This window comes from Bos grunniens, chromosome 22, assembly GCF_055505025.1.
Source record: "Bos grunniens cultivar Pamir isolate PY7600 chromosome 22, Bosgru_T2T1.0, whole genome shotgun sequence".
NCBI classification, from domain to species: domain Eukaryota; kingdom Metazoa; phylum Chordata; class Mammalia; order Artiodactyla; family Bovidae; genus Bos; species Bos grunniens.
In genome coordinates, this window is record NC_141186.1 from 50,131,519 (window position 1) to 50,143,570 (window position 12,052).

The 12,052-nt window shown below is 52.1% G+C and overlaps 1 protein-coding gene across 1 annotated transcript; it reads left to right on the forward strand.

Moving 5' to 3' along the window:
* Nucleotides 1–4,604: 4,604 nt before the first annotated feature.
* Nucleotides 4,605–10,032, forward strand: CISH (cytokine inducible SH2 containing protein). Its single transcript, XM_086367869.1, has 3 exons — nt 4,605–4,753; nt 7,988–8,208; nt 8,450–10,032. The coding sequence occupies exons 1-3, from the start codon at nt 4,734–4,736 to the stop codon at nt 8,971–8,973; spliced, it is 765 nt and encodes a 254-aa protein (XP_086223995.1). The 5' UTR covers nt 4,605–4,733; the 3' UTR covers nt 8,974–10,032.
* The last annotated feature ends 2,020 nt before the right edge of the window (nt 10,033–12,052 follow it).

The window sequence follows — 12,052 nt, forward strand, 5'->3', positions numbered from 1 at the left end:
CGGGTCATGATGGAGAGTTCTGCAAAACGTCATCAACTGGAGAAGGGAATGGCAAACCACTTCAGTATTCTTGCCTTGAGAACCCTATGAACAGTATGAAAAGGCAAAAAGATAGGACACTGAAAGATAACCTCCCCAGGTCAGTAGGTGCCCAATATGCTACTGGAGATCAGTGGAGAAATAAATACAGAAAGAATGAAGAGACAGAGCCAAAGAAAAACAACACCCAGTTGTGGATGCAACTGGTGATGGAAGTAAAGTCCAATGCTGTAAAGAGCAATATTGCGTAGGAACCTGGAATGTTAGGTCCATGAATCAAGACAAATTGGAAGTGGTCAAACAGGAGATAGCAAGAGTGAACATCGACATTTTAGAAATCAGTGAACTAAAATGGACTGGAATGGGTGAATTTAACTCAGATGACCATTATATCTACTACTGTGGGCAAGAATCCCTTAGAAGAAATGGAGTAGCTATCATAGTCAACAAGAGTCCGAAATGCAGTACTTGGATGCAATCTCAAAAACGACAGAATGATCTCTGTTCGTTTCCAAGGCAAACCATTCAATATTACAGTAATCCAAGTCTATGCCCCGACCAGTAATGCTGAAGAAGTTGAAGTTGAACAGTTCTATGAAGACCTATAAGATCTTCTAGAACTAACACCCAAAAAAGATGTCTTTTTCATTATGGAATGCAAAAGGAGAAAGTCAATAAATACCTGGAGTAACAGGCAAATTTGGCCTTGGAGTACAGAATGAAGCAGGGCAAAGGCTAACAGAGTTTTGCCAAGAGAATGCACTGATCGTAGCAAACACCCTCTTCCAACAACACAAAAGAAGAAAGACTCTACACATGGACATCACCAGATGGTTAATACCGAAAACAGATTGATTATATTCTTTGCAGCCAAAGATGGAGAAGCTCTATACAGTCAGCAAAAACAAGACCAGGAGCTGACTGTGGCTCAGATAATGAACTCCTTATTGTCAAATTCAGACTTAAATTGAAGAAAGTAGAGAAAACCACTAGATCATTCAGTATGACCTAAATCAAATCCCTTACGATTATACAGTGGAAGTGACAAATAGATTCAAAGGATTAGATCCAAGAGACAGAGTGCCTGAAGAACTATGGACGGAGGTTTGTGAAATTGTACAGGAGGCAGAGATCAAGACCATCACCAAGCAAAAGAAATGCAAAAAGGCAAAATGGTTGTCTGAGGAGGCCTTACAAATAGCTGTGAAAAGAAAAGTGAAAGTCAAAGGAGGAAAGGAAAGATATACCCATTCGAATGCAGAGTTCCAAAGAATAGCAAGGAGAAATAAGAAAGCCTTCCTTAGTGATCAATGCAAAGAACAGAGGAAAAGAATAGAATGGGAAAGACTAGAGATCTCTTCAAGAAAATTAAGAGATACCAAGGGAATATTTTATGCAAAGATGGGCACAATAAAGGGCAGAAATGTTATGGACCTAATGGAAGCAGAAGATATTAAGAAGAGGTGGCAAGAATACACAGAAGAACTATACAAAAAAGATCTTCATGACCTGGATAATCACGATGGTGTGATCACTCACCTAGAGCCAAACATCCTGGAATGCAAAGCCAAGTGGAGGTGATGGAATTCCAGTTGAGCTATTGCAAATACTAAATTTCAAATACTAAAAGATGATGCTGTGAAAGTGCTGCACTCAATATGTCAGCAAATTTGGAAAATTCAGCAGTGGCCACAGGGCTGGAAAAGGTCAGTTTTCATTCCAATCCCAAAGAAAGGCAATGCCAAAGCATGTTCAAACTACCAAACAATTGCACTGATCTCACACGCTAGCAAAGTTATGCTCAAAATTCTCCAAGTCAGGCTTCAACAGTATGTGAACCATGAACTTCCAGATGTTCAAGCTGGATTTAGAAAAAGGCAGAGGAACCAGAGATCAAATTGCCAACATCCTTTGGATCATCGAAAAATCGAGACAGTTCCAGAAAAACATCTACTTCTGCTTTATTGACTATACCAAAGCCTTGATTTTGTGGATCACAACAAGCTGTGGAAAATTCTTCAAGAGATGGGAATACCAGACCACCTGACCTGCCTCCTGAGAAATTTATATGCAGGTCAAGAAGCAACAGTTAGAACTAGACACGGAACAACACACTGTTTCCAAATCAGGAAAGGAGTACATCAAGGCTGTATATTTTCACCCTGCTTATTAAACTTGTATGCAGAGTACATCATGAGACATGCTGGACGGGATGAAGCACAAGCTGAAATCAAGATTGCAGGGAGAAATGTCAATAACCTCAGATATGCAGATGACACCACAAGAACTAAAGAGCCTCCTGATGAAAGTGAAAGAGGAGAGTAAAAAAGTTGGCTTAAAGCTCAACATTCAGAAACTAAGATCATGGCATCTGGTCCCGTCACTTCATGGCAAATAGATGGGGGAACGATGGAAACAGTGACAGACACTATTTTTGGGGAGCTCCAAAATCACTGCAGATGGTGACTGCAGCCATGAAATTAAAAGACGCTTGCTCCTTGGAAGAAACGTTATAACCAACCTAGACAGCATATTAAAAAGCAGAGACATCACTTTGCCAACAAAGGTCCGTCTAGTCAAAACTTTGGTTTTTCCAGTAATCATGTATGGATGTGAGAGTTGGACCATAAAAAAAACTGAGCGCCAAAGAGTTGATGTTTGGAACTATGGTGTTGGAGAAGACTTTTGAGAGTCCTTTGGACAGCAAGGAGATCCAACCAGTCCATCCCAAAGGAAATCAGTCCTGAATATTCAATGGAAGGACTGATGCTGAAGCTGAAACTCCAATACTTTGGCCACCTGACGCAAAGAACTGACTCGTTTAAAAAGAACCTGATGCTGAGAATGATTGAAGGCAGGAGGAGAAGGGGACCAAAGAGGATGAGATGGTTGGATGGCATCACCGACTTGATGGACATGAGTTTGAGCAAACTCCAGGAGTTGGTGATAGACAGAGAAGCCTGGCGTGCTGCAGTCCATGGGTTGGCAAAGACTCAGACACGACTGAGGGACTGAACTGAAGTGGGGCTACACTGAAGTTCAAGTTCCTTTAAGGAAACTGACAGAGAAGTGGGTTTCATGAAGCCATTTCTCACGTGAACCAATTATTTTTGTCATATTGTCCTGCTTCACGGGCTTTTACTTTTGGATCCCTCAGTCTTCCATCCCCTCCCAGGCAGGACAAGCTCAGCCCTGTCTGCCCTGGGGAAAGCCTGGATACTACCATTTATGCCTCTGGACACTGCCAGGAGCCTGTCATCCCTGCGAGGGGACCTGAAGTTTATCTTCTTTCCAGGGAACTTGGAGGGTACACACCCGGAAGATGGAGTGGACCCTACCACTGCTCCAATTCTCTCATCTCCTGGCCCACGGGCTTCAAGGATATGTGTGCAGCCCCTTTAAGGATACTCCCTGGTGAGTCCAGTGAATGGGAAAAGGTGGAAAGGATCAATGGTAGGGGCATGTTCCCTGGGGCTCAGCAATAATGGGAGAAATACCAGCTATTGAGGATCGCATGTATCAGAGCTCCGTGTAGATGGGAGAGGCTGTCACTGCTCCTCCTCTCTACTTTTATCCCCTAGCTTCAGTTTATCTCTGGGGGTTTGGAGCTCCAGGTCTCTCTCCCATATTTTTAGGGGGCCCACCAAGCCAGAGACACATGTGAACTGTCCTGTGGGGTGGGCTGGGGGCTCTTTATCCTTGCCTGTCTCCTCAAGTCGGTAGTCATTTCGGCCAGCTTAGGGCTGAGACTGGATAGCCCCACAGAGTGCAAAGGTTTGGATGGCGCCTTCTTCCCCAACTCCCAGCGGAAACCTTCTCGCCTGGATCCTATTGGCTGCAGTGGCTGCAGGCCATCCGTGAACCTGCTCGGATCTGGATACTCCCTCTGAACCCCTTTTCTCCCCTAATGTTTCTCGCCAAACCACAACCCATGCCACCCGCCTCCCCCACACAGGGTCCAGGGGTCCAAGTGCAGCCCATAGGGGGCGCCTGCACACCAGCACACCGCCTTGGAGGAGCCATTAGCTGGGCGGACAGACCCGTTGCCACGCCCTCGTGCTGCCACCGGTCCTATTCAGAGATAAGCGGGCCTGTCGCTAACGAAGCGGAGTGCCCTGAAGGAAATCTGAGCTCAGGTAGGTAGAGCAACGGCCTCTCCCTAGCCCATTCAACTTGGTTTTCACCGGTTGGTCTCTAGGTCACGCCCAACCCCCTTGGCTTACGTCAGCCTCGAATCCAAGAGCTCTAATTGGCCCTCCCTGACCACTCGGCCCCACCTCCTGCACTGCGACTGGTCGGTGCTCAGGGCCCCGCCCCATTTTCCTGGAAAGTTCTTGGAAATCTGTCAAAGGTGTTTCCTTTAGCGGCCCTCGGCTCCAGACTAGGGGAGCCGACGCCCCCCACCCGCACCCCTCGCCGCCCGACCGCACAGCCGGCGGTTCTAGGAAGACGTCGCTTCCGGGAAGGGCTGGGACACAGAGGACAAAAGATTAGGCTGTTCGCCCCGCCCTGTCCTCCAGGCCCGCCCCCCGCGCCCTCCCGGCGCGTCCGCGACGCCACCTCTCAGTCCCGGCCCGCCGCCTGTGCACCCCGGGAGCCTGCCCTGCGAGCGCGATCCGCGCCCACTGGCTCATTCCAGCCGCCGCCGTCAGGCCGAGCCTCAGCTCCGGAGCAACAGCTGCCGCTGCCGGGACATGGTCCTCTGCGTTCAGGGGTAAGCGCGGCTCTCTGCCCCAACCCAGCTCCGCGCCGGGACGCGGCGGAGAACTGGCCTCGTGCTAGCCACCGAGTATTAAGAGGGTCGGAGAAAGACCTCGGGAGTGTGATAACAAAGAAAGGTGACAACATCGTCACCACCTCTACTGGCACTGTGGGTACGGAAACTGGGGGTCAGCTAGCGACAGGGGAAACACCGGGTGGGCTAAGCTTGGGTTCTGGCTGGAGAAGGTGGGCGCTTCAGGCAGCGCCTCCTCCCAGACGTGGCTCACTTGCCCAGCCGTTCTGGATCGGGAGCGCTCTACCCTGGCCTGCCGGCCCAATAACCTACTGTGACCATGGGCTAGCCCTTGCCCCTTTCTGTCCTGCCATCCACTCTCCTGCCTCAGGCTCGCAGTTAGGCTCTTCTTGGGAAACCAATCTGAGATCCTTACTTCTACCCAGGTTGGCACCTGCTAAATAAGCAGCTCTTGGAAGATACTAGGTTTGACCCAGTCCTGTCTGAGGCACCCCCTCACAATGGCCTCATCCCTACTCTCAGTCCAATATGGGATCCCAGTGTGAGAAGTGCCTTGGCTCCTGCCTCCCTTCTCCAAGTTTCCCAAAAACTTGCAGGGGGTGGGGGGGTGGGTTTATAAGACAGTCTTGGCTTCAGCTGAGCATTCTTAACACATTCCTTCTGGCCAGAACCTCAGCGTCCCCTTCAACCAAGGGTCTGATGCTCTCCAAACTCATCTGACAGGAGCTCAGAAGCTCCAGGGTGAGTGAAAGGAGATGTGAGTGGGTGCTCCACAGCCAGAGAGAATTAGGTGGCCCAGTGACTGCTGTTATCAAAACTGGTATCGTACCAAGTGAGGAAGGGTGGAAGGTGGGGCAAGGCTGAAGTGCCCCCCAGCTCTGAGCAGTCCTGTTTCCAGCACCTGGAGGTGCTAGGAAGACTGTACGTGCTTCAGTTTCTCCCTGAGCATCTCCAGAATCTCCCTTGCTCCTCTCTGCACTTTGGGACTCCCGAACACCTTCCCCCATGCTTCTGCCTTTGTTCACAGGACCCCAGCCAATTCTAGGGTCCCACAGTCTCTCACTTTGCTCCAGCTGAAGGCCCCCTTGGAATATCAGTGCATCAGGCCAGTGCTCTTGTCAGGGAGCAAGACCAGCTAGTGCTCTCCTGAGCCAGGGAGCAGGAATTCCCAACTGTAGGTTTGGGGTGTCAGCTTTGCTGAGGGCTACCTGCTCAGGGTTGAGTTTGCTTTACTAGTTTATGTCCCCAAACAGAAAGCACAGGCTGGCTGCACTGCAGGCACCCTCACATACTGGCCACCTACGCCTGGAGCACCACAGCCACCACCAACCACGACACAATAACACAGCTGTGGACACACCCCTCCCCAGATATATATAGTCACTCACCAAGACCTTGTGGTGACCAATACAGCCACTCATACATCCAGATATCATATCATCATCCCTAGAGGTCTCTACACCCACATATGCTAAGCTGTTTGGACATGGCCACCCCCAGAGACTCTATCCAGTCTGACTGGCTAACCACCTCCTATAGTCCTAGAAGGCCCCTGGCCTGAGCGGAGCTCTGGGTCCCAGTAGGGAGGCCCTCAGCCAGTTGCTTGGATCTCAGCCTCCAGCTCTTCTAGAGGGAGTCCAGAGCTCCCACAGTGTAGCCAGAGTTGGGGTGAAGAAGTGTCACCAGGCTATGGTGTGCCAGGGTCTTATGGCCCCTTCTTCTCATGAGCAGTTGCCGGCCCCCTGATTTGTTAACATCTTCTAGAGTCACCTATAACTTACATCAGAGCTGGTTCCTCTCCCTGGCTCCTGCCGCCAGCTCCTGCCTACCTCTTCCTGCCGTGTAAACAATACCTGGCAGTGTTTCCCGATGTCGTCATCTCGGCCTGCTGTGCCTTCGCTGCTTCTCCTTCCTCTGGCCTGAGACTCAGCTCAGGAGCAGGCTGACCCTGACTCCCCTGTAACATCCTTTGCTTCTTTATGACTTTGGGTTATGAGCACTCCTTTAGGGCAGGGCCCAAGGTTACGTGATCCTGATGTCTTGAGGCCTGGAAGAGAACCAGACCCAGAACTGAGATCCGAGGATTTCTTTTGTGACGAGTGGGAGAGGAATGGCAGTCTCTTCCACAGGAACCAGGGCCATGCCTCTCACTCCCAAGAACCCCCAGGATCACTGCACTGGGTGGGCTTCTCTTAAAGAGAAGCTACTACTCAGACTGGGGCCAGTTCAGCAACCCAATTCTAGTCATCTGAGAATATGGTGTGGCCCAACCCCTCAGTGTCTGGGCTGGGATGACCCCTCACTGGGGCAGTGGGGAAGTGGACCTCTAGTGAAGAGCAGTGTTTGCTTAAGATCACGGTGTCTGGTAGGGCAGGCCTGTCAGAGTGGGATCTGGAATGTGGGATGAGTACCCTGCCCTTTGGTGGGAGCTCATATTTATGGGAGGTGGGACTTAAGTGCCTTTAGAGGCCACTGTGTACCCCAGACCCTCAGCTGGGAGGAGGAGAGAACAGGATGAGAGTCTGACCTGTTCAGGGAGATAATTCTAGCCTCTAAGGCCTGGCCAGTGTAGACCAAGGTCCCTCTGCCAGACACTGTTGTCCATGGGGAGGTAGCATGTGACCCATCCCTTGGCTCAACCAGGACCGTGCATTTAATCAGCCACCTCTGCCAGGAGGGCACCATTGTGGGGCCTCTTTGCACTGGATCCTATCTATGTGGTGGGAACCCCAACTGCCCACTGTGAACTAGAGATGCCTACAGGGAGTGATCTATGGATTTGGTTGGTACAAAATAGAAGAGATTACAGATGGCCCTTTGTCCCTGCAGATGTGAAACCTGGGGATACAGAGAGCCCATGTATTCATTGTACTGCACCATTCATATAAGGGACTCAAGCATCCACAGGTTCCATCTCCTGGAACCATCTCCCCATGGATACTGGCTCCAACTATAATTGCTCTTTGATAAATGCAGGAGAGTGGGAAAGTCTCTTTCAGAAGAGGGTTCATATGTGGGGGAGGCCATCAAGGGGGCCTTTTGTGCTGACAAGCGGGAGGTGGAGTACTGGTCTCATGAGTGAGCAGAGGGGAAACTGGGGCTCACAGTGAGATAGACTGGCCAGAGGTCTCGTAGCCAGTCTAGGGCAGAGGGGATCCCTGGAAATGGAGAGAGCACAGGGCCTCCACTCACTGCCCATGCACCTCCTTCTAGACTTTGTCCTTTGCTGGCCGTGGAGCAGATTGGGCAGAGGCCCCTGTGGGCCCAGTCCCTGGAGCTGCCCCAGCAAGTTATGCAGCCTTTGTCTGCTGGCGCCTTCCTGGAGGAGGCAGTAGAGGAGTCCCCAGCCCAGCCAGAGAGGGAGCCCAAGGTGGTGGACCCCGAGGAGGACCTGCTGTGCATAGCCAAGACCTTCTCCTACCTTCGGGAATCTGGTGAGTCTGAGGAGGGAGGAGGAATTGTCCTGGGAAGTCTGACGGGGGAAGATTAGCTCTGCCTGTTGAGTCTAATTTGAGAGGCAAGCCTCTGGCCAGAAGAGTCTGACGGGAGGGAAGATCCCCAGCCCTCCCCAGGGAGGGGTGATGAGAAGAGGCTGAGCCCTGCCATGCCCTGGGTTGGTGCACCCAGCTACTTTCCACTGTGACCAGTTGGTTCCTTTCCTGTCCACTTGCCTAGGCTGGTACTGGGGTTCCATTACGGCCAGTGAGGCCCGGCAACACCTTCAGAAGATGCCAGAGGGCACCTTCCTGGTACGTGACAGCACCCACCCCAGCTACCTGTTCACACTGTCCGTCAAGACCACCCGCGGGCCCACCAACGTGCGCATTGAGTACGCCGACTCCAGCTTCCGCCTGGACTCCAACTGCCTGTCCAGGCCGCGCATCCTGGCCTTCCCAGATGTGGTGAGCCTGGTCCAGCACTATGTGGCCTCCTGTGCTGCAGACACCCGGAGTGACAGTCCCGACCTTGCCACCACCCCGGCCCTGCCCACCCCGAAGGAAGATGCGCCCAGTGACCCAGCCCTGCCCGCCACGGCCGTTCACCTGAAGCTGGTACAGCCCTTTGTGCGCAGGAGCAGCACCCGGAGCCTGCAGCACCTGTGCCGCCTCGTCATCAACCGCCTGGTGGCCGACGTGGACTGCCTGCCGCTTCCCCGGCGCATGGCTGACTACCTCCGACAATACCCCTTCCAGCTCTGACCCGGCCGAGTAGCCGCCTGGCCTCACCCAGCTGGACCCTGGAAGGGACATGGGCCCCAGCTGGACTTGGGCTCCCATGACCCCTCCTCCAGTCATCCTGGTGCCCGTGAGCATCTGGCAGCTAGACCAGGAACGGTCTGCAGGAACAAGGCTGGGGGTGAGGGGTCAGGGGAAGTTTCACACGACTTGGAGGTCAGCGCCCCCCGCTCCCCCGCAACTCCGTTGTGGTGGGCCGTATGTGTCAAAAGAGAGGGCACTGGCAGGACCTTATCTCAGCCATGTGGGCTGGGCCCAGTCCCCCACTCACCTGCTGCGGACTCCTGAACTGCGTAGACTTGGCCGACCCTGGTTGCTCCATCCACAGGGTGGGGCGGGCCCCTTCCTTCCAGCTAGCCAGCCTCTGTCTCGGGGGTATATCAGCCAGAGGAACCGAGGTTGATGGTGACAGTCCCCAGGCGGGGGCACAGACCAAACTAGGGGACAGCACAGTTATATAGTATTTATTTATTTATTCTCCCTGGGTTGGTCTCGGGGTGAGCCGACCCCTCCTCTCTGCCCTGAGCACTCCAGAGGCCCCAGACTGGCCCCAGCTTCTCTGGTTCCTCTCACCCTGAGATGCGCTGCTGGACCCAAGGTGGTCCTGCATGTACTGGCACTAACCCATCCACCAGAGAAGGAGTCCTTCTCCTTGGCCTCCAGCCCTGTTTTGGGAGTATGGGTGAATAAACAAGAACATGGAGCCAACATGTTAGCGCCCAGCAGAGCCTGCCACTCAGCCCTTCCAGGGCCGAGCCCTGTCTGCACAGAGCTGGTCTCGCCGGGGCACAGGCCCTGCACGAGTTGGGGGCCGGGTCAGGGAGCAGCATGGTCGTTGGGGGGCCACTGCTCCAGCTCTGCTGGGTCTGCTTCCTGCCCAGAAAAGTGCGTTCACACAAGAGAGGGAACGAAACTCCATATCTGACGAGACTTTATAAAATAATTACTACTTAAAACAGTTTAGTAGTCTTTTTATTTTCACTGCTTTTTCTGTAATGACAATAAAATTGTACCTTTCATGTATGGAGCCCTCAGAGGGGCCTTTTTTGAGTCGTATACTGTCTGTCCCCTTCGATCTTACTGTCATTATCCCCCACTTTACATCTGGGTCAGCAGAGGCCCAGAGACCTGTGTGGCTGAGCCGGCCCTGCTAGGGCACCCAGTGAAGAGTGGAAAGGGTTGTTATTGTTGTTGTTCAGTCACCAAATCGTGTCCGACTCTTCATGACCCCATGGACTGCAGCACACCAGGCTTCCCTGTCCCTCACCATCTCCCAGAGTTTGTCCAAGTTCATGCTCACTGAGTCAGTGATGCCATCCCACCATCTCATCCTCTGTCATCCTCTTCTCCTCCTGCCTTCAGTCTTTCCCAGCATCGGGGTCTTTTCCAGTGAGTCAGGGCTGTTTGCATCATGTGGCCAAAGTATTTATTTATTTATTCTATTCAGCTTCAGCATCAGCCCTTCCAAAGAGTATTCAGAGTTGATTTCATTTAAGATTGACCGGTTTGATCCTCTTGCTTTCTGAGGGACTCCCAAGAGTCTTCTCCAGCACCACAGTTTGAAAGCCTCAATCCTTCTGTGCTTTGCTTTCTTTACTCTCCAGCTCTCACATCCATATATGACTAATGGAAAGACCATAGCCTGGACTATATGACTACTGTCATCAACATGATGTCTTTGCTTTTTAACACACTGTCTAGGTTTGTCATAGCTTTCCTGCCAAGAAGCAATTGTCTTATAATTTCATGGCTGCAGTCACCATCTGCAGTGATTTTAGAGCTCAAGAAGAGGAAATCTGTCACTACTTCCACCTTTTCCCCTTCTATTTGCGGTGAAGTGATGGGACCAGATACCATAATGTTAGTTTTATAGTGGAAGGGGTAGGGAGAAGCCCTTGTCCACTCATTCCCTCTTTTCCCCTTGGAGGGTGGGATGCAGGGCACTAGTGGGACTGCCTGCAGGGTCACTGCCCAGTGCCAGGTCGGGGAGGTTAGCAGAGGAGCATCAGACCTGAAAGATGTGTGAACAGGAGATGCCAACTAAATGCAGGTGGAATACCAGGGGTATGGGAGCTGTGGACCACTCCCGGGGGCAGTGTCTTTTGAGATGACGAGGCTTAACAGAGAAGTCAGGCTGGATCATCCCAAGGAGAAGGTACAGGGCCTGCAAAGGCACCAGGGCATGACCGGGGAGCTTATATTCCTGATCACAAGGAGGCCTAGGGAAGGTCATTCTGTGGAGCAGGGTAGAACAGTTGACTTGGGGATAGTGGCTGGCCACAGGGTCTGGCCTGGGATGGGTCTGATGGGGTTCTGTCCTAGGCTGACTGGGGTTTGGGGACTCTTTCAGTCAGGGTCCTGCGTACCAGAAGTAGGTGAAAGAGCAAGTAAAATGAAAACACTCCATTATCTGATGGTCTGCCTTTGGAGCACTTCAGCACCTGGAATCCTACTCTGTCCTGAAACTTTCTACATCATTGACTCCCTCACAGGAAAGTACCTCTGAAACTCACTCATGGCCTTTCAGCCCTCATTTCAGAAATAGTTCTAACCTTTCTATTTTCTTAGCCATTAGACAACTAAAAGTTGCAGATGCAAAGAGGCAAATGTCAGCAGATTGAAGACAGGAAGTTGTGAGGAGTGATGTTGATGACAAGGATGAGGCAGGACAGGATAAAAATCAAGAACTCTGGAGGTGTAGAACCCTGGGGGTACAGAGAGAGGCATGGCAAAGAATGGAGCTGCTGTTGGGTGAGAGTGAGCAAGAAGTGGGTGAGGGCTATCTTTACCAGGTCCACGCGTCCCGCCTGGCACCTTTTCCACTGCTGGCTGCAGGGCCCGGCAACACACCTCGTCCAGGGCACCATGGCCCTGCCAGGGATGTCTGTGGTTTCTCATTGCTTCAGCCTAGATCCCAGCCCCTTTGTGACTCCCAGAATGCCTGAGATGACCCCTGTGTCTGCTCCACCCCCGGATCTGAGTCATCCAGTGAGTAGGCAGTGGACACAGAGGGGCAAAGGCAGGCTCTTCCTGTCCCAGACAG